The sequence below is a fragment of the Poecilia reticulata genome, chromosome 7, assembly GCF_904066995.2.
Source record: "Poecilia reticulata chromosome 7, P_reticulata-male-v2, whole genome shotgun sequence".
Classification (NCBI taxonomy): domain Eukaryota; kingdom Metazoa; phylum Chordata; class Actinopteri; order Cyprinodontiformes; family Poeciliidae; genus Poecilia; species Poecilia reticulata.
Window position 1 is genome coordinate 5,191,833 of NC_088836.1, and position 24,583 is coordinate 5,216,415.

General features: G+C 40.2%; 2 protein-coding genes across 3 annotated transcripts; one reads left to right on the plus strand and one right to left on the minus strand.

The window, feature by feature from the left end:
- The first annotated feature begins 4,989 nt into the window (after positions 1–4,989).
- nsfl1c (NSFL1 (p97) cofactor (p47)) lies at positions 4,990–15,076 on the plus strand. Of its 2 annotated transcripts, none has more exons than XM_008412824.3 (9): positions 4,990–5,149; positions 7,271–7,371; positions 7,490–7,567; positions 9,901–10,066; positions 10,146–10,241; positions 11,853–11,962; positions 12,043–12,180; positions 12,282–12,452; positions 14,101–15,076. In XM_008412824.3, the coding sequence occupies exons 1-9, from the start codon at positions 5,048–5,050 to the stop codon at positions 14,261–14,263; spliced, it is 1,125 nt and encodes a 374-aa protein (XP_008411046.1). In that variant the 5' UTR covers positions 4,990–5,047; the 3' UTR covers positions 14,264–15,076. The 2 variants fall into 2 exon arrangements, with proteins under 2 accessions (XP_008411046.1, XP_008411047.1); XM_008412825.3 differs by having other exon boundaries at positions 7,493–7,567.
- A 708-nt stretch (positions 15,077–15,784) lies between these two features.
- On the minus strand, positions 15,785–21,784 carry LOC103466914 (E3 ubiquitin-protein ligase TRIM21-like). Its single transcript, XM_008412826.3, has 2 exons — positions 21,246–21,784; positions 15,785–18,884 (listed from the first exon to the last, which is right to left on the minus strand). The coding sequence occupies exon 2, from the start codon at positions 18,873–18,875 to the stop codon at positions 17,265–17,267; it is 1,611 nt and encodes a 536-aa protein (XP_008411048.1). The 5' UTR covers positions 18,876–18,884; positions 21,246–21,784; the 3' UTR covers positions 15,785–17,264.
- Positions 21,785–24,583: the final 2,799 nt, after the last annotated feature.

The following is a 24,583-nucleotide window of genomic DNA, read 5'->3' on the forward strand; positions in this document are numbered from 1 at the left end:
GTGTGTGTGTGTGTGTGTGTGTGTGTGTGTGTGTGTGTGTGTGTGTGAGTGTGAGAGAGACAGAGAGACACCAAATGGTGCATAAAAAAGTGTAACAAAATAGAATGTCTAGTTTCCAGATTTACCTCTGCATCTTTTGAATCAGATTTACACACAAAGTCTGATTTCTTTTGCCCAAGTTCAAGCTCAGTCACATTGGATGGAAAACATCTGTGAACATTGCTTTTCTGCCACACATGGTGTTTTGCTCTATACATTATATAGTTCAGTTTGGGTTCAGTCAGAACATTCTTCAACATGTTGACTTGTCTCATACATGACATCATAGCTTTCAGGTTTTTACTTGTAAAAAAATAAAAAGTTTCATTTTTAAGGCATTGGAAAAGAACAGAAGCAGCAGAATTTGCGAGGGCAAGGAAATAAACTCAGAAGCAATTTTGTATCAATTTGCAAATTTGTAAAGCTTATACACACATAATTGCACCAGATTCATCTTTTTAACACAATAATTAATTAATGCGTCTCAGGTCAGTTAGTCATCAGACCTGATAACCCAGGACAGGAGGAAAATAAATTGTACTTAGTTTATTATCATTCCTAATCAGTGGTGGGAAGTAACGAAGTACAAGTATGTCGTTACTGTACTTAAGTACAATTTCCGTGTATCTGTACTTTACTTAAGTAGATTTAGTAATGGATACTTTCTACTTTTACTCCACTACATTTTACAGTAAGTATCTGTACTTTCTTCTTCACTACATTTCTACAAAAGTGTCGCGTTACTCGTTACATCCAAGTCGCGTTGCTCTTTATTTCCGTTAAAATGTGAAGTTCAGGGATTTAAGGCGGCGCCGTAAAATCCGAGCAATAACGTGACTTAGTGTCTGTTGTCACCCATCGGCTCCACCTTTACTCACACGTAGCTCTGAGACATGTGCAGTGGTTTCCTCTGAGCGGGAGGAGATGTCTATCTAATCGTCAGTAATATAATAGCTGCATAAATTGATATGGCGACATGTAAAATCAGCAGCGCTTCGCTTTCACAGACGGTGGGACTTCGTCCAACTTTTAGCGTCACTTGGAAGGAAAGCTTAAAGAAAGGTAAGATCTGTGGACGTGATGCTAGCAAAGCTAGCTGTACTGACGTAGACACACATGTTGCATCTGCGATGAAAAAAAGTTTGTCACTCATGCACTGAATTATTGTGTGGAGGTGTTGACTGAGGTGTCGCATATTTGGGACAACGCTGTGACCAAAGTGCAATATAGTGATATGACATTCCGATGAACAATCCGATGCTTCTGGACGGACGGATATTTACTGATTAAATTTATTTCAGCTCTAAGTATTTAATATCTAGTTTTTTTTATGGGAATGTGGAGCTTTCAGATCAATTTGAGAAGTAATTTTGATAGGTAAAAGTAAATTTTTTGTGTCACGTAGCGCGGGGTGCTGGTCTTGACTTGGTCTTGGGTAGGTGGTCTTGACTACAACACTGCTACTGTCTCCTTGGTTGCCTGTCCTCTCTTACCCACCTTCTTTCCATCCCCTTTCTGTTGTATTTCTTTAAAAATAAATGCCACTAGTGGCAAAAAAGTGAAGTTCATGTTATGTTCGGACAGGAGACAAGATGTTTCCATCCCTGAAATTATGATGCATAGAATCACATATCTAAGTCTAAACTATGTTACAGAGTAAACACAATAAAAACATGCTTTATCTGTGGCATTGTTCATTAAAATGGCACATTTCTAATGTATTAAAATTAAATACGATCGGTACACTTAATGATATTAGCAATTAGGTAATCCATTCAGCGAGTACTTTTACTTTTAATACTTAAGTATTTTTAAAAGCCAGTACTTTTTTACTTTTACTTAAGTAAAATGTTAATGTGGTAGTTTTACTTTTACTTGAGTACATTTTTGTCTGTGCATTTGTACTTTTACTTAAATAAATCTTTTGAGTACTTTCTCCACCACTGTTCCTAATAAAGTTGTTGAAAGTCTTCTTTTGTGTGTGACATCACATTTGGCTGTCTTCATGTAGATGTCTCTTCTGCAATATAAATTACGCATCTGTTAAAGGTATTATCTATTTTCCAGGCACATAGTGCCATTTTATAGTACAATAAAGTAATCATGTTACAGTTAGTTGTTATAGAAATGCTACATATACAAAACATGTAGAATTTCCTCGCATTGTCCAAGCAACTCTGAGGAGGAGCTTCATCCTGAAGGCGGGGTTGGGTCCACTTATGTGTTTTACCCAGGTGAATGGTTTCCATGGGAGATTAAAGGATTTCTTAAACATGCATGAAGCAATTAAAGCAACACTCCAAGTATGTTTTTGAAGAGGGAATAACATAATAACATGATGTAAAGCTCAAAAAAGTACATTTTACATAATACTTCCCCTTTAAACATCGGCAGCTAATTTTTTTTGTTATAAAAAGGATTTTTGTCTTTTATGGCCACAGCCAAGTAAAACGTCACTGGACCTCTTAGACATGTGAATGACAGCTTTTCATCTCATTTTCATAATCTAGTTTAATTGTCGTTTTGATAGAAGACAAAGTCAGTTTTTTGTATCTTTGTCATTTCTTGTCACTTGCCTTGTCATGAGTAGGCTATCTCTTCAAACTGAGTCCAGCTCTCCACCTCTAAGCCTCTGGAACAGGACACTTCGTCGTAATATTACACTGCAACTCCAGCTTCAAGTTTCATGGGAAGGCAAACATTAGCATCCAGCCTCACATGCCTGCAGGGCTTACCTGAGGAACGACTCCCTGATTTCAACCTGTCATGTGGATTTTCTTTGACTCATAACTATGCTGTGTTACTTAAACCTTAATAAGTCTGTTCCAGGCCAGAAGGTGTGACATTGTTTGTGGTACTTTACCTTCTCCTCTATCTGAATTCTTCTTGCTGAGTCTTTCTCATCTCTTTCTTGTTTTTGTCTGCTCATTCAAACCTTAAAGAAAGAGGGGGAAAAAATCACCCAGAGGGAATATAAAACATAACCCCTGCTGTTTAAGCCTTACCCATCTTCACTGTTCATCTTTTATCTAGCTTTGTGTTGGCATGTGCTAAGAGACAGAGTGTGGTGCTACAAAAGGTGAAATGCCAACAAGGTTTTCTCAGATTAATTAGTGTTGGAGATCAAACAACCAACAGCAGGTTGCACTAAATTCCCACCTAGTCTTTTCCCTTCCTGAAACAATTAAGATGCTCTCAATCTGTCTCTGTTACTGCTCTATCACATGTGACCACTCCGTCTGCAGTCACCTTATTGGGAGGTGCAAAGGTGTAACTCTTGTGGGAATACGCTCACCATCTGCTTATCTTAGTAAAATCAGAGCCTCATGTTTGCTGGAACAGTTTTTGGAACAGATGAGGGGCCTCGCTCTCAGTCAGCATCTGTTAACCAGAGACAGTCTCTGAATAACATGATGAGGGACAGATAACTATGTTTGGGTTTTCACAGAAGCATCATACCAAAGCATGAATAAATAAATGAATTGGGTGATACAAGCAAAACAAGTTGACTAAAATAAAACACATCATGAAGTTATCCCTGGTATTCTTCTGGGTCTCCTGGTGGATCATACCCAGAATACCTCACCAGGGAGGTGTCCATCCTAACCAGACAACTGAGCCACTTCAATGGCCTCCTCTCAACCTAAAGAAGTAGCCTCTCTACTCTGAATCCCTCCTGGATAACCGAGCACCTCATATTGCCTCTCAGGGAGAGCCCAAACACTCTACAGAGGAGACTCATTTCAGCTGCTTGCATCCGCAATCTCTTTCTTTTGGTCACTACCCAAAGCTTTTGACCATGGATGAGGGTAAGTAGGAACGTACACCAGGAAATGAGGGTCTCTCTTCACTACAACAGACCAGTACATCACCAACAGACGCAGCACAATTCCACCTGTCGATCTCCCACTCCATTGTTCTCATTCTTAAACAAGACCCTGAGATACTTAAATTCTTCCACTTGGAGCAAGACCTTGCCGGGGAGGACACTCTATTTTTTCTTGGCTCAAAACAGTCATCTTGGATTTGGAAGTGGTGATTTTCATCCTGGCCGCTTCACACTCGGTTGCAAACCGCTCACAGTGCAAGCTGGAGATCATGATCTGACGAAACCAACAGAACTACGTCATCTGCAAAACCAGAGACCCAATCTTTGGGCCACCAAAGCGGATCTCCTCAGCACCTTGGTTCTGCCTAGAAACTCTGTCCATGAAGTTTATAAACTGAATTGATAGAGTACACCTGACTAAGGTGCACTCTCAGTGTAAACAAGTCTTACTGTTAGCAATGTGAATTAAGCTCTGACACTGGATGTAGGGACCTAACAGCCTGTATCAAGGTGTACCCTATACTCCCAAAGTACACCCAGGACTACCTGAATAACACAATGAAACGCATTGCAGGTGATGGGCACAAAACACATGCAGAGTGGTTGGACAAACTTCTATGCACCCTCCAGGATCCTACTGAGGGTGTAGAAATGGTCCAGTGTTCCACAGCCAGGATGAAACCCACACTGTTCCTCCTAATTTTGAAGTTTGACTATATAACTTCTTCTCCAGAACCCTTGAATTTACCTAGCCAAGAAGAATATCATTGGTAAGAAAAGATTTTTTAGTTGTGCTAAAAATATACTTTTAATACAAATAAGTTTTAGACATTCTGTATTTTCAACATGGATGTTTAGTTTTGAATATCTGAACTAATGTCAAAGTTAGGTTGGCCTTTCTAATGTGTGCTTAGACTGCCCCCTTGTGGTTTTATCAATGCTTGCTTCAGTAAGCAAGTATGCGTGATATGCATGAACCTTAGAAAATAAGTCATTTGAGCGTGTTTTAATGAAAAAAAAAACTTTTTAAAATTCTGTATATTTTCAGTTTTATTAATTTAATTATGGTTCAGTCATATTTCTTAGTCATTGTTTCTACTTTGAAATCAGACAGGAACGAACAACTGTTGCTTGTTTCCTCAGGTGGAAGCGGACGGCTCGTTGAAGGAGCAAATCAAAATGGCGAGTCAAGAGGAGTCAGTGAGGGAGTTCGTCGCTGTTACCGGCGTGGAGGAGGAGAGGGCCCGCTTTTTCCTGGAGTCCGCCGGTTGGAACCTGCAGGTAGAGATTTTCAGCGGGTATCGAGCAGAACCGCGCTCTGTCACAAGCAAACTGCGGTTAAACGGTGTGTTTGATGAGTAGCTTACCGGCTAACGTTAGCCTGTGTCGCCAGTCATTTGTGCAAGTCACCCCTGGACAATACCGACCCGAGTGATTTCAGACACCAACAGAGACGTTGTCTGACAGCCAAATAGCGGTTACATCCACGGCTACATGAACAGCTGTACTCGTCTGTATGCGGGCATCTTTCTATCAAGTTTTAGCCGGTGTACCGTGGTTCCAATGAGCCGTGCTAGCCAGCGTTAGCCCCCTGTTAGGTTGGATTAAATTTAGTTGACGCAGTAAGGGTAAAGCTGCTAGCCTGTAATCTGAAAAGAAAGCAGAGTCAACAATCGAATTCAAATATGACATTGGGTTTATGGTTACAGACATATTAATAAGACACCTAAATAAAGGAGGGCATTTAGAGAAACTAAATAATCTCGAGTTTCTGCTTAAAAGCGACTCCGTAGATACAAAAGGAAACTTGTCAATATGCCAGTCATGTGAGCACAAAAGCAGACATTGGATAACAGATTTAACGTTTTTTTTTTCTCTCCAGGCATTGTTAAACTGTGTTGGCTTAGTTTAGTGAGAATTTCTTTGACATCAATAACTAAATGTAATAACTGTGAAAAACTCTTTAGTGAAAAATAAGAGACCTGGCAGCATTTTAGTGCAAGCAGTTGAGTTATAAAAACCTAGACCAACTACCTCTGCTGATTAGATATTTGAAACGTTACTTTAAAGAAATCAACATGTTTTTGTTTTTGCTTCTTGTTTTTAATTGTCAAACCTACAACAATGGCTGTGGGAAAACATGACGCTCCATCTTGGCGGTTTCAGTTTCATTCTAAAGGTTCCTTTGTTCTCACTTGGTTTTAAGGTTTGGCCTGAACGATCAGATATGAGTTACTTACTGTACAGACAAAATAAACATGTCCCTCCCACAGTGGTCAACAACACTGTTGACATGCTTAGCGGGCAAAAATAAACTACTTTTTTGTGTGTTGGACGTTAGCTAAGGGTTTGATTGTTAAAACCAGGGGTCAGCAACATTTTCAAAAAGCCACCTTATCTCTATTACTACAAAATTAAAAACTTGTCTATAGCCACATGAAATGTCTTTTTGAATGTGTACTAAATTAAGGCTTATTTTGAAAGCTACAGAAGCCAAGAGCAGATGTTTTCCTGCATATATTTTTTTCTGATAGTTTTCTTTTAAGTTGATTTCCTTTAAAATGCAGGCACAACCACATGCATTGAGGAATGGAGGTTAATGCACACTTCAATCTTCTCGTGTTAGTTTTGAGAAAACAAGGTTTGATTTTACGAGACTAACTCATCTTCAGAAAACCACTGGTAAATTAACTTATTTCAAGAAAACCACAGGGAAAAGTAAATGCAGTAAATGTCCACTCTCAGCTTCCATAGAAAGCAAAGGAAATTCAACTAAAATCGAAATATTTTTCATCAAAGTGACTCTTCTAAAAATTACAACAAAAAAACCCCTCTATTTTGTCATATGAGGACAGGTGAATAGACCTTGCCCATGAATATGTCAAATGAAGAAAGATGGGTAGCATAGTGTAGCGCTAGTTACTTTTGAAAGCTTTGGACAATTGGTGCCCTTCTGTTTTAGAAATGGGGATACTGCATAAAACCTACAAAAGAACTCATAAACCATCCTTTTCTTATTGTCTTCTATTAAAAAATATTTCTTATTGGAAGAGCCGTGGATGGAGGAGCCAAAGAGCCACAGGCTGCAGACTCCTTGTTTAATAGTAGTTTTCAGAAATCCATTGATCAATATATTTCTCAGCTTTCTAATGTTAGGTATCATACTATTGGCTAGACTTCAACCCCCATTCCTCATAGAGAGTTTTCTGTTGCTCACTGTGCATAAAGAACCAGCAGACCATGGAATGAAAGTTTGAAGGGAAGTTTTTCTTTGTCCGCCCTGACCCAGGACAGATGTTAGTTTCAGGTCGGTGGACGGTGATACTAGTTCACCAGTCAGGTGCTGAGTGAAAGCTGCCTGGCAGCATTCTGGCGTCTCATTTCCGTCTGTTTCCTCCCCAGCTTGCACTGGGCAGTTTCTTTGAAGATGGAAACGATGATGACATTATCACACTTCCTCAACCTGAGGGCGGCTCCTCTGTGTCTCGATCTACTGGGCCCAGGTGGGATCTTTTTTTATTTATTTTTACATTCTTCAACATTTGTTCTATTCAGACTAGTATTAATATTATTATTTTTGTTTAGTAATTTTGCAATATAAAAACTACCATTTATGTACAGTAGTCAGCCCAGGGTGACCTCCTTCAGAGATCTGATGCATGAGGCAGAGGATGAAAGTGATGAAGAGGAGGGTCAGAGGTAAGTGGACTGTCTAATCCCTTTTTTTCTTTTTCTCACCTGGAATTATTTCTACATTTAAATGTGCAATTAAAGAATAAAAGGTTATTCAGAGTATATTTTAATAGCTTCTTCATGTTGGAGGTTTTAGACACCAGTCATCCAGGGTGCCTAAAATGCTTTTTTCATTTGCATTTTTATGTATTGATTTAGAAAAGGTTGATGGAAACTGAAAAATTCTAAATAACTTGAAGTTTGTCCACTCACTTGACATGGTTTTTGGCTTTTCCAAAAAAGAGTTAATGTGCTAAAGAGGAAATGGAAACACATTTTCAGGATAAGTTCTGACATAGCGAACTTTCCTATCCAGTGGTGGGTCTGTGCCTTACCAGAGAGACAAAGTTCAAACCTCTAAAGTTTAACAAAGGATTTTCCATTTTCCTGAGATGTGTGCTCCATGCTTGTTATCAACGTCTGCTTCCTGTTTATTACGCCATGTGTAACATCAACATCTGACAAAATCCCGCCTTGCATAGCCTGGTTGATACACTCCAAACCATTAGATGGAAACACACTTAATTTGCCTGTTTTCTTTTTTCTTTTTGCAACGGTTTACAAATTAGTTGAATATTCAAATGACAATCGGATGGGAACATAGCTAACGTTAAATATAAAAATAAACACGTGGATATTTCAGAAGCTTTGATAAGTTCTAGATTAATGAAGGGAAAAGCGATTTGTACTTTCCCTTATATATGGCTGTTGCATTCATAGCAGCTCTCTGTGGCATCCTCATCCTGACTGAGGCCGACACAAGAAGAGGCACACCTTAGGAAGCTGGTTCCAGAAAGCACCAAACCAGTTTGGGCCCCCAACTCGTTCACTGGGAGCCGCTGGTATTTCTGCTGCATAAACAGATTCCTCTGCCAGGGCGATCCGCTGGGCTGCTTTGTAACGGATGAGCGAGGATTTAATGCCAATTTTATTAAATCGGCACATGAACCGAACATTTTGTCCAGAAATAGTTATCAAATATTTTACTAATCTACACTCTTGAAGTGGTTTTATGGTCTTAAACCAGGCTTCAATCAGACTTTTTGTTGGAAACAAAAGGTAGTCATCCTTTGTGTGTTTGTTTACTGGTATTTTCTGCACTGTTTGTATTGTGTATCTCAGACTTGAGTTGGTATGACTAGCTGCTTATTCGCTTTTTAAACAATGAACATAATAGTTGCTCACCTGACAGATGGTTTTTTTTTTCTTCTTTTTGAAATGCGTAAAGAATGCCAGTCCAAACCAGTTAGCTTCGATTTGACATATTTCTGGTTCTGTGTGCTGCTGAGAACTTTAACCTTTATGGAATAACCCAAAAACCGTTTGCGTTTTATTTTCTATTACTTTTAATATGCTTTGAGAAAATAAAGGCCCAGATCAAGATATATAATGTTGTCTAAATACTTTTAGTCAACATTAAATTGAGATTTCCGATAATCTCAATTTAAACTAACCCTTTAAGATACAATAACTGCCAAAACAGCTTCACAGTTCTCATTCATTAAAATGCCACGTATCTGCAACAAAATAATCAACATTCCATTTTCGACATCAGCGTTGTGTCCCATTCAACACCCTCCACACGAGCTGCGTTTTCCTTCCAAATGTGCGCAAAACTTAAAATTTCCGCTAATGTCTAACAATACAGTTTTACGATTGCAGTGTTTCCAATAAACAAATGCAATTAAAATTACACATGAAGTTGTAAGTTTGTTTACACAATAAGTCATTAAATACATGGGACTCCATCATCCTGCTACTACTTCCTGTCGTCCTCATCTTTTCCACCAGTTGTTGATCATGTGACTCGTGTGATGCACTACAAGTGTTTCCATGGCAGTTTTGAGTAAATTTCGATAGTCAGAAAAATCACCTCAATCTAGTGCGAAAACGTTTTAGTTTAAACAACAGCTTTGTTTTTGTTTTTCAAAATTGCTGTGTTTGTATTAAGTTAATTCATTTTCAAAATGTTAATTTGCGCAATTATATGGTCAGTGGAAACGCAGCTACTGACCCAATTCAAAAGACGGAAAGAAACTGTACTGCTACAGTGAAACTCATGTTTTGCTCTTGAGAAACATGTTTTCCCATGAAGCAGTTTACTCTGGCCAGGCTAATGATTGAATCATTCCCTACTGATTCATTTGACTCTGATGATTTGACCTTTAACAAAGTTTTGTGTGAAACACAAATTTACAGAGAAAGCTCCCTCGTTTTGCAGAGGTGGGCATTTATCGTATCGTTTATATCTTATTGTGAAATACAAAAAATTTTATTTATCACTGTTTCAATCATGTCAGGTTTTTTGCGGGGGGATCAGAGCGCAGCGGGCAACAGATCGTTGGTCCGCCAAAGAAGAAGAGCTCCAACGAGGTCGTGGAGGATCTGTTCAAAGGGGCCAGAGAACATGGAGCCGTGCCGCTGGACCGGACTGGGAAAGGACTAGGAGAATCCAGCAAAGCAAAGGTCCAGTTTACTTACGTTTTTACCGTCTGTTTTCTGTTTGTCTTTCACTCTGTTTTCACAACCTTGTGTCGTTTCTTAGGCTTTTGTTGGTGGAGGTTACAGACTGGGCGCCGCTCCAGAAGAGGAGTCAACCTACGTAGTTGGAGAGAGGCAAGCGTCTAACAGTCAGCAAGATGTAAGAGCAGATCCTCCTTCCCTTCACTTCCTGCTGGGTTTACCTTGGTGTTATAATGCCAATCAGATCCATGTTACCCTCTGTGATGCAAACAAACATGGAGCCACCTTACAAACAGAGGCTGTTTTCTGAGCAATAAAGAGACCACTAATGATCCAATGCAGAAAATTTACCACTTTAAAATCTCACTGAGTGTTAAAATAAGCTAATCTGCTTATTTTAACATTTTTAGTAATTGCGGTGTTTCCATTAAATAAAGCAATTAAAATAACAGGTGAATAAGTAAGTTCACATAGGTCATTAAAAAACACACTACGTCATCCTCCTATCACTTCCTGTTGTCTTCTTCGGTGTTTCTGCCAGTAACAACATCTGGTTATTGATCATGTGACTTGTGATGTGAATAAAGTGTTTCCATTGCAGTTTTGCAAAATCCACTTAATTTTTATATGGCCAAAAACACAACCTCATCCAAGCATCAAAACTTACCATCAAAAAACATTTTTCAAATTGCCTTCAATCCTATTAATCAATCCTATTTAAACACATCTAGTGTCCTTGGTGTGGCCATCCATCCATTTTGGCCACTTGTACCCGTGATCTCGTTCTTTCGGTCATGACCCAAAGCTCATGACCATAGATGAGGGTGGGAACAAAGATCGACCGGTAAATCGAGAGCTTCGCTTTTTGACTCGGCTCTCTCTTCACCACGACGGACCGGTACAGCGCCCGCTTCACGACAGACGCTGCCCCAATCCGCCTGTCGATCTCCCGCTCCTTTCTTCCCTCATTCGTGAATAAGATCCCCAGATACTTAAACTCCTCCACTTGAGGCAGGATGACCCCCCTGACCTGGAGAAGGCACTCTGCCCTTTTCCGGCTCAAGACCATGGCCTCGGATTTGGAGGCACTGAGCCTCATCCCGGCCGCTTCACACTCGGCAACGAACCGCTCCAGCGAGAGCTGCAGATCACGGTCTGATGAAGCCAACAGGACCACATCATCCGCAAAAAGCAGAGATGCGATCCTAAGGCCACCAAAACGGATCCCCTCAACACCTCGGCTGCGCCTAGAAATTCTGTCCATGAAAGTAATGAACAGAATCAGTGACAAAGGGCAGTCTTGGCGGAGTCCAACTCTCACCGGAAACGAGCCCGACTTACTGCCGGCAATGCGGACCAGACTCTGACACCGGTCATACAGGGACCTGACAGCCCGTATCAAAGGGCCCGGTACCCCATACTCCCGGAGAACCCCCCACAAAGCGCCCCTGGGGACATGGTCGGAACGCCTTCCCCAAGTCCACAAAACACATGTAGACTGGTTGGGCGAACTCCCATGCACCCTCCAGGACCCTGCTGAGGGTGTAGAGCTGGTCCAGTGTTCCACGACCTGAATCCGAGGTTCTACTATCCGACGGACCCTCCTCTCCAGGACCCCTGAATAGACCTTACCAGGGAGGCTTAAGAGTGTGACCCCTCTGTAATTGGAGCACACCCTCCGGTCCCCCTTTTTGAAAAGGGGGACCCCCCCCCCCAGCTGCATCAGAATTATACCCAGGGTGTAGTGATATTGTCTCATGTGGGTGTGGTGTGTTTCTTTTTGCGTTAGGTACATGTGGTTCTGAAGTTATGGAAGACGGGCTTCAGCCTGGATAACGGTGAACTTAGAACCTACAATGATCCAGGGAACGCCAACTTCCTGGAGGCAATCAGACGAGGGTGAGAACAACTTTTACAGGCCGTATGTCCTAAGTGGATAAATCCGATACAGCATCAGTCACATTGATGTGTTCCTGTAGGGAGATTCCTCTGGAGCTGAGGCAGCGTGCTCGAGGCGGCCAGGTCAACCTGGACATGGAGGACCACAGAGACGAGGACTTTGCTAAGCCCAAGGTCGCCTTTAAAGCCTTCGAAGGTGAAGGACAGAAGCTAGGAAGGTGAGATTTCTAACCAGGTGTATATCTGGCTGGATATAAACAATTTTTATAAATTTAACCTGATTATTGTATCTTTTTGGTTTTTCTTCTTTTTTCTCCAGTGCCACTCCAGAGTTGACTTCAGCTCCACCCACCTCCCAGCAGGACCAGGCCACCAACGAGGCCCAAGCCAGTTCCTCCGTCAGCCTTGACCCCTCCCAACCTACTACTAACATTCAGATCCGATTGGCTGACGGTGGCAAGCTGGTCCAGAGGTTCAACCACACCCACAGGTGAACGCTTATAGACTTCTGGAACGAGACTTCTGGAAGTGGAATAGTTATAAATCAGAAAGCTGCAGAACTTTGTGAAAGGAGCAGTATTACATTAAATTGACTTTTTGAGCTTTACGACAGGTTAAGTTGTTACTCCCTCATCAAAAACATATCTGGCGTGTTGTCTTCACTCTTATGCATGTTTGAGGAATCATGGCAACCAGTTGTACAAAACACCTGGTTGAACCTACTTTTTCCTTCAAGTTGAAGCTCTTCCTCAGCTGCAGGTTCCAAGCTTCCTCCTCACAGAGTAGCCCACCCTTGTGGCTCCCACACTCAGCTCCTTCAGACTAGCTAGCAGCAATTGGCAAACACCTGGTGGAATTATGCACCTGCTGAGCTCGTTATAGGAGCTACTTCTCAGTTCATCTCTGGTAAAAACGTTAAGGTTTAATAGAGGAGCCATGTTTTGATGACTTCATGAAGGTGGAGTTTCAGTAAGAGCAGGAGTTTCTTAAAGAGACAGAGTCCCAATTTAAAGTAACATTTCTTTTAAGTAATTTGATATATAAAGCATTTTATAATAACTGAAGGCAACATGGTTACTTGATTTGCTATAGTCAATAAATACTAAATATTATGTGGCTGGAAAACACATAATATTGCCCCTTTAAGATTATCAAAGCTGTAACCTAAGCGTGAGTTAAAAAAAAAAACTTCACTTTTTAGTTAAACCTCATTTGTCTTTTGGAATTTTTTAAATTTTTTATAATAAAAACGATAAGAAATAGTCAACTTCATGCAGACAAATAACAAGGAGATTATGTGATCACAGTTCTTATTGTCAGCTTTCTTTTCTGTAAACGGATGAGATCTGACCAGTCCCAGGTTCAACATTATCGGACACCATTTAGGATGATGCCTTCAGGTGCCATCATCTGCAGAAACAAAACAAGTGCAAGTATTTTAAATGGGTGTCATAACGTAGTTAAAATACTCTGATGGCGATTGTTCATTCAGAAAGGGAGCCTCCTTAAAGTAAATATTTGGTCGAGTAATGTTAAGCTAATACACCGCCACACCCTCATTGGAGAGAAGTCCCAGTTTTCTTCGAGAAACCAAAATATCTAACTGGTGCAAATTCTAGTGCTGGCAAATATTATTCAATCGATCTTTTTATTTATTTATTTATCTTTTTTTTTTTTTATGATGCCTTGGTGAATTTAAAACCAGTGGTCATGCGAGGTCAATCACTGTTAACTGAAGATTAATCAAGCGGGGCAATTAGTTTTACAGAGAGGCAAGTTATTTTTTTTCTTTTTTTTTTTCATAAAATCAAAGTTTGTTTGAACAAACATCTCGTGTTTCGCTAGATGTCTTTATTGGGGGAATAACGTCAGCAGAAATATCCTTTATTGTCCCACAACGGGGAAATTCAGTTGTCATAGCAACATGTTGGAACATGCATAATAATACAAAGGTTTAAAAAAAAAACTCACAAAAATAACAGTGAGACTGTACAGTAAGTATGTTACAGAAGTAAATGCATGTGCGTTAGCCTGTGAAGGGAAAACTAACTGATGAAAAACTAAAATAGTAAAGCGTTCTGCATCATTTTCTCTCTAAGCTAATGTTAGCTTTCCTTGTTTCTGCCGGTGTTTCTCAGGATTTCGGACCTGCGGCAGTTCGTGGTGTTGGCCCGACCCGCCATGGCTGCCAGAGAGTTCGTTCTCATGACGACCTTCCCCAATAAGGAGCTGGCAGACGAGAGCCAGACGCTGCAGGAGGCCAACCTGCTGAACGCTGTTATCGTCCAGCGGCTAAACTGAGGCTGGGACAACGAGACAGCCAACATCCCCTTGAATCCCCCCTGACCCTTTGCTTCCCTCACCCCAAAGTGGCTGAAGAACCACAGCCCCTCTGAGGGAGCAGAACACACAGACTTAAATGGACTTCTAGTTTCTGATTTTTGTTTTTCTAAAATGAAACATTAAGATGTTGCTCCCCCTCTCCATCCTGTTTTCCATTCTCATCCCACTCAGACTCCAGAGGGCTGAAACGCTGGTGAACCAGTCAGAAACCACCAGATGCTGGTCACTTCCTCTTGTCTTGATGAGTCTAGCTGAAGGAACATTATGCTGGTCCACTTTGGAGTCCAATCTACACTTTAGCTTGTACTATAATCTGGCCACTGAACAAAGTTTATATTCTGGTACAGGAGCAGATTTCCACTTGTAAACTGCACAAACAATAACAGAGATTAGATTCATCATGTTTTATTTTCCCCACACAAGGATTTAAGTAACTGATACCAGTAGCCTTACTCTCCTTTCTTCTATTGTAACGCCACAACCGGTCCGTTGTTGAAAAGCAAATGACTTTATTTTTTTAAAACGCCTCTGTTTATTAATTTCCTTTTCTCAGTTAAAGATGCTTTGCCCTGTTCCCACAGCAGCACATTAGCGAGAGTCTGGTCTAATAAACTGGTTGAGCAAATGAACATAGAGATTGTAAACACTGGTTTCCTTTAGTAGAATCTGAATTTTTGTGACAATGACATCTTCTATGCATCCTGGGGCAACACAGAAACACGTTTGGGCCTCCAGTGAAATAAACTCATTTTATGGTTGATGTAAGGAGAACCTGCTGTCTTGTTTTTATTATTAATATTATTTATTTAAAAGGTGCAGGTGGAAGATTTATTTATTCATGTAATATTGACTTCACGACTTTATTTCTCCATATGGCTTTATTCTCGTACTTTACTCGCGTAATACAACTATATAATAGTGTTCATAGAGGCAGGAGCCGGGGGAACGGTTCCCGCTAATATTGGAGACAGTTGCGTTTGCTAAAAATATTTGATTTTGAAATCTTCAACTCGCATGCTTTTATTTTGAAGGCACAACACAGCCTTCAAACCCCCCCCCTCCTCTTTGACGGTGCAGAGTGTTGGAAAGGCGGGAGGCATCAGCAGGAGTCAGAAACTCCTTTGAATGAGGTAAAACGGTGTCTGTCGGGAATGTTGCCTTGAATATTGCTTTGCTATAACATTTTGTCAGTTTACTTTAATGTACAACCAAATCTTTTTGGCAAAGTCGTTTTAATTCTGGAATAGTCACCTGTGCAATATTTTATTGCTAATTATGTCTAAAATTATCTTGTCATTAACATAAGATGCATTACTCCCACTAGAAATATTACATTTGTTATTCACAGTTGTGAAAATTTACAAAACTTTACCAAAAAATTACAATAAAGTAAAAATTTTTTTGTTAAAATCACGTTTTGTTGATCATGACTGATTTGTAAAAACAAAAAGGCCAATAAGAAAAAAAAAGACAAAAAATGTGTGATTACTTCATATACGACAAATCAAGGCACAAGTAATGACAAAGGCAGATGCAGTTGCTTCACTGGGTTTTACTTGCAGTAAGGAGAAAATACAGTTCATATCAGAACATTCTTTAACAAAAATTAGAAAAGATTGTGCTTATAAACAGTACATTGCCTATGCCTGCGCAAAGATGAAGAGAAGATGCATTTTCAACCTTGCAGAAGACAGACAGGAAATGAACTAATTACTGCAAAAATTTAAAAATGTTACAATGAGCAAATGACATACTTTTCCACAGTTAAACTATCTGGAAATGAAGGATAAGAACATAACAATTAGTACAAAAATGTAATGATTAAATGCCAAATGATTAATATATTGAGAAAAATATGTGTGTAAATATGAGTAGATAAGTAAAAGATAAAAATCAGGATGAGAAAACAAACATTTTTTCCAACAAAAACATAATTTGGTGTATTTTTTGATGAATGATTTGATTTTATTTTTTACATCCAACAGGTCAGTTTTCCAGCTCATGATGCAACTTAAGATGTAGACCAAAATAAGACGTAGACCATACAGTTCTGTTCTGTCATTTTATTACCAACCAACCAGGTCTCTCCCTTGATACGATTATTAGTTTCTCTAGAGTACAGTATAGAATTTATCTGACCTGATCAATAAAAACAAACTAAACACCAGTTACAATCAAAGTAAAGAAATATATTGAAACACAAATATGTTTGTGTAAAGATAACAAAAAAAAATTAGTCTCTGTATATTTTACTTGTATTCAATGATCTAACCAACAGTTCATCTTAAAAGAAAGAGAAGAGAACATGAAAGTGATGCAGGAGGAACATGTGACTGGCTCTGGTTCTGGTCCAGAACTGAGAACCCAAACCTGCTTCTAACAAGCCCAGAATTATAAACAGCTGGGTCTTGTTGGCATATCTGTTATCATTATCTAAGATTATTTGTGTGTTTTTCAGTCTAATTTCACTGCTGGTTTTAAATGAGTTCATTTGTGTTTCTAGTTTTTGAAGAAAGTTTTTCAGCGGAACCACGGACTGGAAGCCTGCTTCGCAAAACCAGGATAGCAGAATGAGCCGGGCTTCTGGGTACCCTGGCTGAATGAAGCTTTGATTCGGTTTCACAAAAGCAGTAGTACGTAAGTTGCAGTGGGAACTTACATTGTCCAGATAACATGGAAAAGGTAGCTCTCATGGTCTGTTGAACGAAATCTGAAGAGGCGCATTCACCTGAATTACTTCAGCCTGGCTCAACATAGTCGCACCTCCTGAGCCTGGTTTTGGTTTTGTGAAATGGAACTGATCCCATTATGATTATGTCAAGCCTGACTGTATCTCATACCCTGGATTTCTGAATCCTGCTTTTGTGAAACAGCCCTCTGATCATAAATACTCTAAATATTTATGATCAGCTCTAAATAACAAATGTATAAAAGAAGTTCTGGATGGCACTTCATCAGATCAACGACCGGCCTGATTTACGGGACAGATGATCATGGGAGCAGAGTTTCTACCTCCATCTTTGTTACAGGGGTCAAAGAACAGGTAGAGTTTCTGAGCGAAGCTACAGCATGTAAAAGAGTAGATCCGATCTCCAGCACCTGCGTCATAGAAAGAGACCAGACCCCCCTCATAATCCACAAACACCCCCACCTTCTCAGGACCAGGCTGGAGATGGAGACGGACCGGGGAGTCAGCACAAGCTGTGTACTCATCTACATTTCTCAACATAATGGTCCAGAAGCCGTTCTGAGGACTCAGTGGAGTTATTCTCTTCCTGTTGATGGACTCTCTAGCCACTCCTAAACTCCATTTAGTCTTCCCTTTAACCTGAACCTCAGAGTAAAATCTGCCTGAAGAGAAACTCTGCCGGCCAAAGACAGAAACACACTTGGAAAATCTCTCTGGGTTGTCTGGAAGGCTCCTCCAAACATCAGCCACTTCCACTCGTTTTCTGTCGTCGGACAGGACGAGCTTAGGATGAGCTGTGTCAGGATCCAGAGTCACGTCCACCGCGAACTGCCGGACCCTCTTCAGTTCTGCCTCCTTTATAATCTTCTTCATCTCCTCCTCCAGCTGAGCCACAGCTCTCGCCACGATCTTGTCAATTGGCGGTGGACAAACTCTGACATCCATCCAGGTCTTGGTGGGTGGAGTGACTTTCAGGGAGGAGAAGCTTTGGACCACATGGAGGTGGTCTTCAACCTGGGAGAGCAGCTTCACCTCGGAGCTCCTCTTCATCAGCACAAAGATCTCCCGTTCCAGATCTCCGATGAAATCTTCAGCCTGTTTCTCTGTAGCTTTCTGTTTGTCCTCTATCTCCTTGATGAGCTCTTTCAGGCCTCGCTCAGCAGACTCCTTCAGCGCTGTGAAGACCCGAACGCCTCCCGCTTTCTCCCTGTCCGCAACAACTTTGCTGATCTTCACCGACTCTCTGATCTCCTGAACCTTCAGTCGCCTGTTCTGGATCATCTGCTGAACTTTGACCTCCGTCTTCCTCAGCTCCGCCTTTGTTCCTTCAGATTCTTCTCTCAGAGGGACCAGTTCGTGATTATTGTGACCTAAGACTGGACAAAGCGAGCAGACACACATCTGGTCGGTCCTACAGAACAGCTCCAGAGGTCTGTCATGTTTCATGCACATCCTGTCCTCCAGGTTCTTCACAGGCTCCATCAGCTGATGGTTCTTCAGCCGTGGAGCGGTCAGGTGAGGCTCCAGGTGTGTGTGACAGAAGGAGAGCAGACACACCTGGCAGGACTTCAGGGCCTTCAGTTTGGGTCCCGTGCAGATGTCACAGGGAACCTCTCCTGGCTGGACAGCTTGTTCTTGAGCTTCACGTCTGAACTGATCAACCACCTCAGAGAACAAAGTGTTGGTCCTCAGCTGAGGCTTGGAGGTGAAATGCTCGTTGCACAGAGGACATTTGTAGAGACTGCTTCTATCCCAGATTTTAGTGATGCAGGTTCTGCAGAAGTTGTGGCCGCATGGTGTGGTGACCGGATTCACGAACACGTCCAGACAGATGGAGCACAGGAACTGATCTTCAGACCACAAGTAGGTGCCAGAAGACATGTCTGAACTCTGAGAACAGGAGACACAGATCAATGATTTATCAAGATACTGTGAAGGTCTGCAATGACGTTCTGATCAGGTTCCATGTAGGGAGATCAGTCGACGGGATCAAAGGAGTAGAAAGTCTGATCACCCTGAGCCCAGACGGCATCAGGAGCAACGGAAGCTGTTACTTCAGGACCTGTTGTCTAAGCTTTCTGAAACACTTTCAGTGAGAAATAAGATGAATCCTAAACATCGATTCTTGTTCTCTAATGGTTTCAACACGTCCAACCAAATCAGACAAAGACATAAATGATCTGAGCCTCTCTGAAACACCAGTTCAGTTTCAATTTAGTTCATTTCTATTGCGGCAGTTTACAAGAAACATCAAATGGAATACATACATTCCAACGGATCCTATATATAAATCACTATTTTTAGTGTTTATATAACACAATAAATAGTGTTATATAAATAGTGTTGTTAGTTTAATGTAATTGATTGAGAGAAGGTTTCTTAATTACAGCTACCTTCATAGCTTGTGGTACATGTCCATAGGTTAGTCATAGCTAACTTGGCGGTAATCGACTAACTAAAAGTGTTATAGTTTGGCGAAGGGTCTTTTTTACACAGCTATAGACTATTTTTATAAGTTAAGTAGGATTCCTCTAAATGTGTAGCATCATTTTCTCTCAGATTTCCCAGTGTTCTTCTTCAGAGTACGCAGCACTGAATTAAATCAAAGGGCCAACCTGTTTTTTTAATGGGGCTATGTTGTCTAATGCCACATGCAATGAGGAAGTAACATTATGAAGCAAATGAAATTGCTGCCTTCTGATGTGTTTCTCTGAGATTCTGAAGTAATATGGCATGAAATAGATTCTTTTAACATTTTTACAGCATTATCTATCTGATAGAGATTGTCTATAATGAGATTTTATTAGAGGTTATCAAAAATGTTCAGACAGCACAGGGGCATTAGGTTATTGCCGTTATTTCTTCACACTCTGTCATGTGTCAGCACAAGGTCTAAGGTGATGACCAGAGTAGGTAGAACTGTGAATTTTCTTAATAAAGCCAATTGAGTCTAAGATAGCATTAAAGGCGGCATTTAGGCTATCGCCCTCAGTGTCAACATGGATGTTAAAGTCCCCCACTACATTGAGCTTATCAGTATTTAACACTGATTCAGATAAAAAGACTCAGATAAGATCTGAAAATTGAGAGTAAGGTCCAGGTGGATGATACAAAGCAACTAACAGAAGTGATTTTATTGTTCCGCAACTAGGATGAGGAAAACTAAGGGTTGGATGTTCAGAAGAGCTGCAGCTATTAGTAGGTGCAGGACTAATTAGTAAATCTGAATAAAAAATAGTTGCTACTCCGCCTCCTAATGTTATACTTTCAGGAATATGAAAATATGAACAATTAGAAGGGGTTGGCTCAGTTATACTAACATAATCTTTGTGCTGCAGCCAGGTTTCTGTGAGAACAAAGCAACTCACAAATCAAGTCATAAATTAGAAAAGCCTTCGAAGAGAGAGATCTGATGCAAGTTAAACCGCGTTTAACTTGTTTCCATTTCGTTAGACATGTTTATCTTTATGACAGTTTTATAACTTGCTCCTTTCAGGTTAATCTTTAACTCATTTGACATTGGCACTGCCCTAATGGGGTGATGGGTGAGTAACAGTGCAGAAAGAGGTGCTAAACTGCAATTATGCTTCCTGGTCTGGGCCGTGTTGTAACTGTAATACTCACCAAGCGATGCTCCAGAAACCACCAGAGGTCCAACTGTAACATCTCAGTTCAAAGTGGTCCAGAGAAATGACTGAGACAATGACAGAGATGATCCTCTGGATGTTTTCTCATCCAGAGAACACACTTCAGAGTTTACAGCTTTAATCCAGATGCTGGATAGGCTTCAACTCCTCCTGGACTAACTTTGACTAGACCGTCACGGCAGAAGACCAAAAATTGGACGAAACACGAACACTAGTCCCTAAGAAGCTGGAGAATCTCCCAGTGGACTTTGTTTTGACACATTATATAATCTCCTCAGAGGCATTAACTGGGATTATTCTGCCTGCAAGAGTCTCTCTGTGAACTTTAAACTGGGTGGAGAGTACTTGTTATTGACTGGAGTTCAATAAAACCGACTTTTGAACCCCACCTCATGTTCCATTTTTCTTAATGGAAGTAAACGAGAAAATACACTTTGCAACATTTTCATTTAGAAACAACATACACAAGACAAATGATTGCAGATGATTTGTGTTTCCGAAAGTAATGAGATGATTTTCCCCAGTTTGCTGCTTATTGAAATCTTTAAGTTGGATGTTGATGCTGGTGGTAAGGAGCACAATCAATAACATCAGCTGTACTCACCGATGGTTGACTCAGGTGTTGAAGAAGAAAAAAACAAACTCAGACACAGAGAAGCCAGTCTCGACTGCAGCTCTGCTCTTCTTCATTAACTTTGACCTTCATTTGCAGAAGGAGATGCTTAAATTTTCCGTTGTTGCTCCGCCTCTGTCCAGAATCATCATCGGTATGGGCAAGAAGATCATTGGCACAGAGCAAAGGATGCTGGGAGATTTATACAAAAAGATAAGAACAAAATAAATGACCCATCAAATTGTGAGTGATTTATTCCATGGCCCATTTGGGGAATTTAAGCTTCCCTCTTGAAGGCACTTTTAACAAGAAATCATTTGTCTCAGATGCAATAATGTTTCTAAACTGTTGACCATTATTCAGACTGTCTTGTCAGCTTGTGAGTCTGTGACTTTAACTGAAACGCTTAACTGATACCAATGTCAGTTGGTATCAATAATTGTTGATATCAATAATCACTGATTCGTTTTTTGTTTCATCTGAAATGCTACATAGAAACTGTCCACATTTAAAACTCTCTCCAATAATTGTTAAACCTTCACCTTTGTCTCCAGACTTTATCATGCATGTTGGGTTAGGAAGAGATTGTCTTAAATCATATTAATTGTTATTATTTATTTTAATGTTGAGCTTTCGTTTAATTAAAGATATGTGACAATAGCTGCTTCCTCCCCAGACTTTTATTTTGAAGAACAAGACAGGTGGTGCATGATGAGAAAAGCCAGACTTAACAGTCTGATCTTAATTTTATATTTTGCAATTATGTCAAACAAGATTTTAAAAAGCATTCCAATTAACGATGACTTTTTTCTTTTTTTTTCAAATCAGCATTCATCCTGAAGCCCTGCACACCCGCAGTCCACATGTCTGACACTTTCTCCATGGTAACAAGAAACAGTCCTGATGTTTGGTTTTTCTCATGTAAATGTTAGAGGATTAGAAGACAGGTATGGTTATATATTAGCGTTTAAATCTCCTTATTTATTTATTTATTTTTTTATTTTTTATTTTTTTGTATAATTAGAAACATCTAAGTTCTTCTTTACTCTGTATTAATTCTACACCCCATGTGTCTGATGAAAGGATCGAAGTAACCAGATCTATAATAATAATGGTTGTTTATCTCTGGATTTTCTTTGTGAATAATTATGACTTACATGTAGCAAAACGTACTTCTGACCACAGAAGAACAGAAACCAATAGAAAAACTCCCACCCTGCTCACTTTGCTACGCTGCCCACCAGATGTCAGGTTAGTCAGAAACACAGGAAAATGGTGCACCCAGTGGACTTTCAAAATAAAAGCAGGAAAGCTATCCAATTCTTTATAACAAGGTTTACTTTTAGACTTTATTTGTAATCTTTACTCTGCCAGTCAGGCGCGGAGCTATTGGGAGGGTCGGGGGGCGGCTGCCCCCCAGCCCGGGCCCGGATGGGTGCCCATGGGGGCCCGGGTCTGGAGGTGCCAGGGAGGGAGGAATGGTTTCAAGTCGCTTTAATGTTTGATTATAGACGGAGAAAGTGCGCCCTCGCCTATTAAGACAGATTTATGTAATGTTAAAGTTACTGTCCCTCAATGGAATATATAGCAGTCAGTCCCAGTGACTGACTCACGGTTTAGCCAATGTGCTTCCTTGGTAAAAATGAAACGAGAAACGCAGCCCAAACCGCATATATATATATATATATATATATATATATATATATATAGAGAGAGATATATATATATATATATATATATATATATATATATATATATATATATATATATATATATATATATATATATATATATATATGATCCTAAAGACCTTTATCGGAAATAAAGGCCCCTCTTAGAGGATTAAGAGGCAGAGCGACCACAAAGCTGAATTGTTGGATTCTGTGAAGACGTTTGCAGGCTAAAGAGGAAATCCCACCCAATTCAGGAAGAATGGGTCTAACTGGTTCCAGCACACAATCTCCTCCTCAGGGTGAATTGTTTGGAATAAAATGCTGAACATAAATATTTTGTTGATAAATTACAGGCCTTAATATGTTTAATTTTTCTTAAAAGGATCAATCAATTAATTAATTTTATTTATAAGGGACCCTTTCATACTAAAAGCAGCTCTAAGAGCTGTACCAAGAATTAGCCCTCAGGTTTGTCTGACAAACTGTTCCACACACAGGAGCCATAATACTGGATGGATAATAAATGGCTAAAACTATATGATCATGTAAAAGGTTAAAATAAGATTTATAAATATAAATGTATATGTATAGAAAACAGCAAGGAAAATGACAAAACAAACCCTAATGGATTTCTATTTGCTTTTTCTCTTTCCCTCTGTCTGAGCCTCACGCAGTGCATCTGACCTCTGACCTCAACTCCTCAAACCTGTCCTCCCATGGACCAGATGATGTCCCTCCTACTAAACCAGCCAATGAAAATGATCGAGAACATCTGGAGGATCAAGAAGACAAAAAAGATCTCCATCACCTCCAGGGGTGTGAGACTGAGCTTTAACAACCTCCGCTGGTCTGCTGTCCAGTATCACCGTAGAGGAAGAAAAGCTAAACATGCTTCGGAGCTGTGAGAGAAGAAGACTCTGAACTGTTGACGCTTGTTTCATCTGTGGACAACATGGACATTTCCTGAGGGACGATCTGGACAACCCAAAGATCCAACGCCAAAACCAGTTGGACTGACAGGAAGCCAGAGGAGAGAGACGGGGGAGGATTTGGCTGCAGCAACGCTGAGACTGAGTGGGGGAGAGGGGCGAGAAGGAAGGAACAACCTGGATCCACATCAACCACTGTGAAGGACGTCCTGTCTGTAATGTCCATCTAGATCATGACTTTAAATCTGACACAGCAACAGAGTGAGCAGAAAAACTTCACTCTACCAAGTATCAAGTACTTCAACTTTTGACACCAAAGAGGACAACGTCCATAGCAACAGCTAGTTTAGATGTTTCTGAAAGGCTCTCCAGTCAAAGAACTATTGCTGGTCCACTGGCGAGTGACTGAAGAGGAGAGTGAAGATTTACACTGTCCTGTTATCCTTAAATATGCATTTAAAAGAGAAAATCAACTTCAGAAATTACTTGGTTTTTCATATGTTTAATTTTGACCAAAGACGATGAAATCAGATGTTGCCTGGTTGTTTATAACTTGGGTTTATTTAGAATCAGAGAGGATGAAGATCACTTTGAAACGGTTTTGTTTTAATTTGAAGTGTTGGCATTAGAATCAGATGGGGCAACATTAACATTTTACTTGTTGATTATAACGTGAGTTATATTAAAATCAAAGAGGATGAGAATATATAAAATTTTAATTAGATTT

Coding starts and splice junctions, on each gene's coding strand:
- nsfl1c (XM_008412824.3), top strand. CDS start 5,048: ATGGCGAGTCAAGAGGAGTCAGTGAGGGAGTTCGTCGCTGTTACCGGC. Junction 7,568..9,900: donor GATGAAGAGGAGGGTCAGAG/GTAAGTGGACTG, acceptor CAATCATGTCAG/GTTTTTTGCGGGGGGATCAG. Junction 11,963..12,042: donor CTGGAGGCAATCAGACGAGG/GTGAGAACAACT, acceptor GTGTTCCTGTAG/GGAGATTCCTCTGGAGCTGA.
- LOC103466914 (XM_008412826.3), bottom strand. CDS start 18,875: ATGTCTTCTGGCACCTACTTGTGGTCTGAAGATCAGTTCCTGTGCTCC.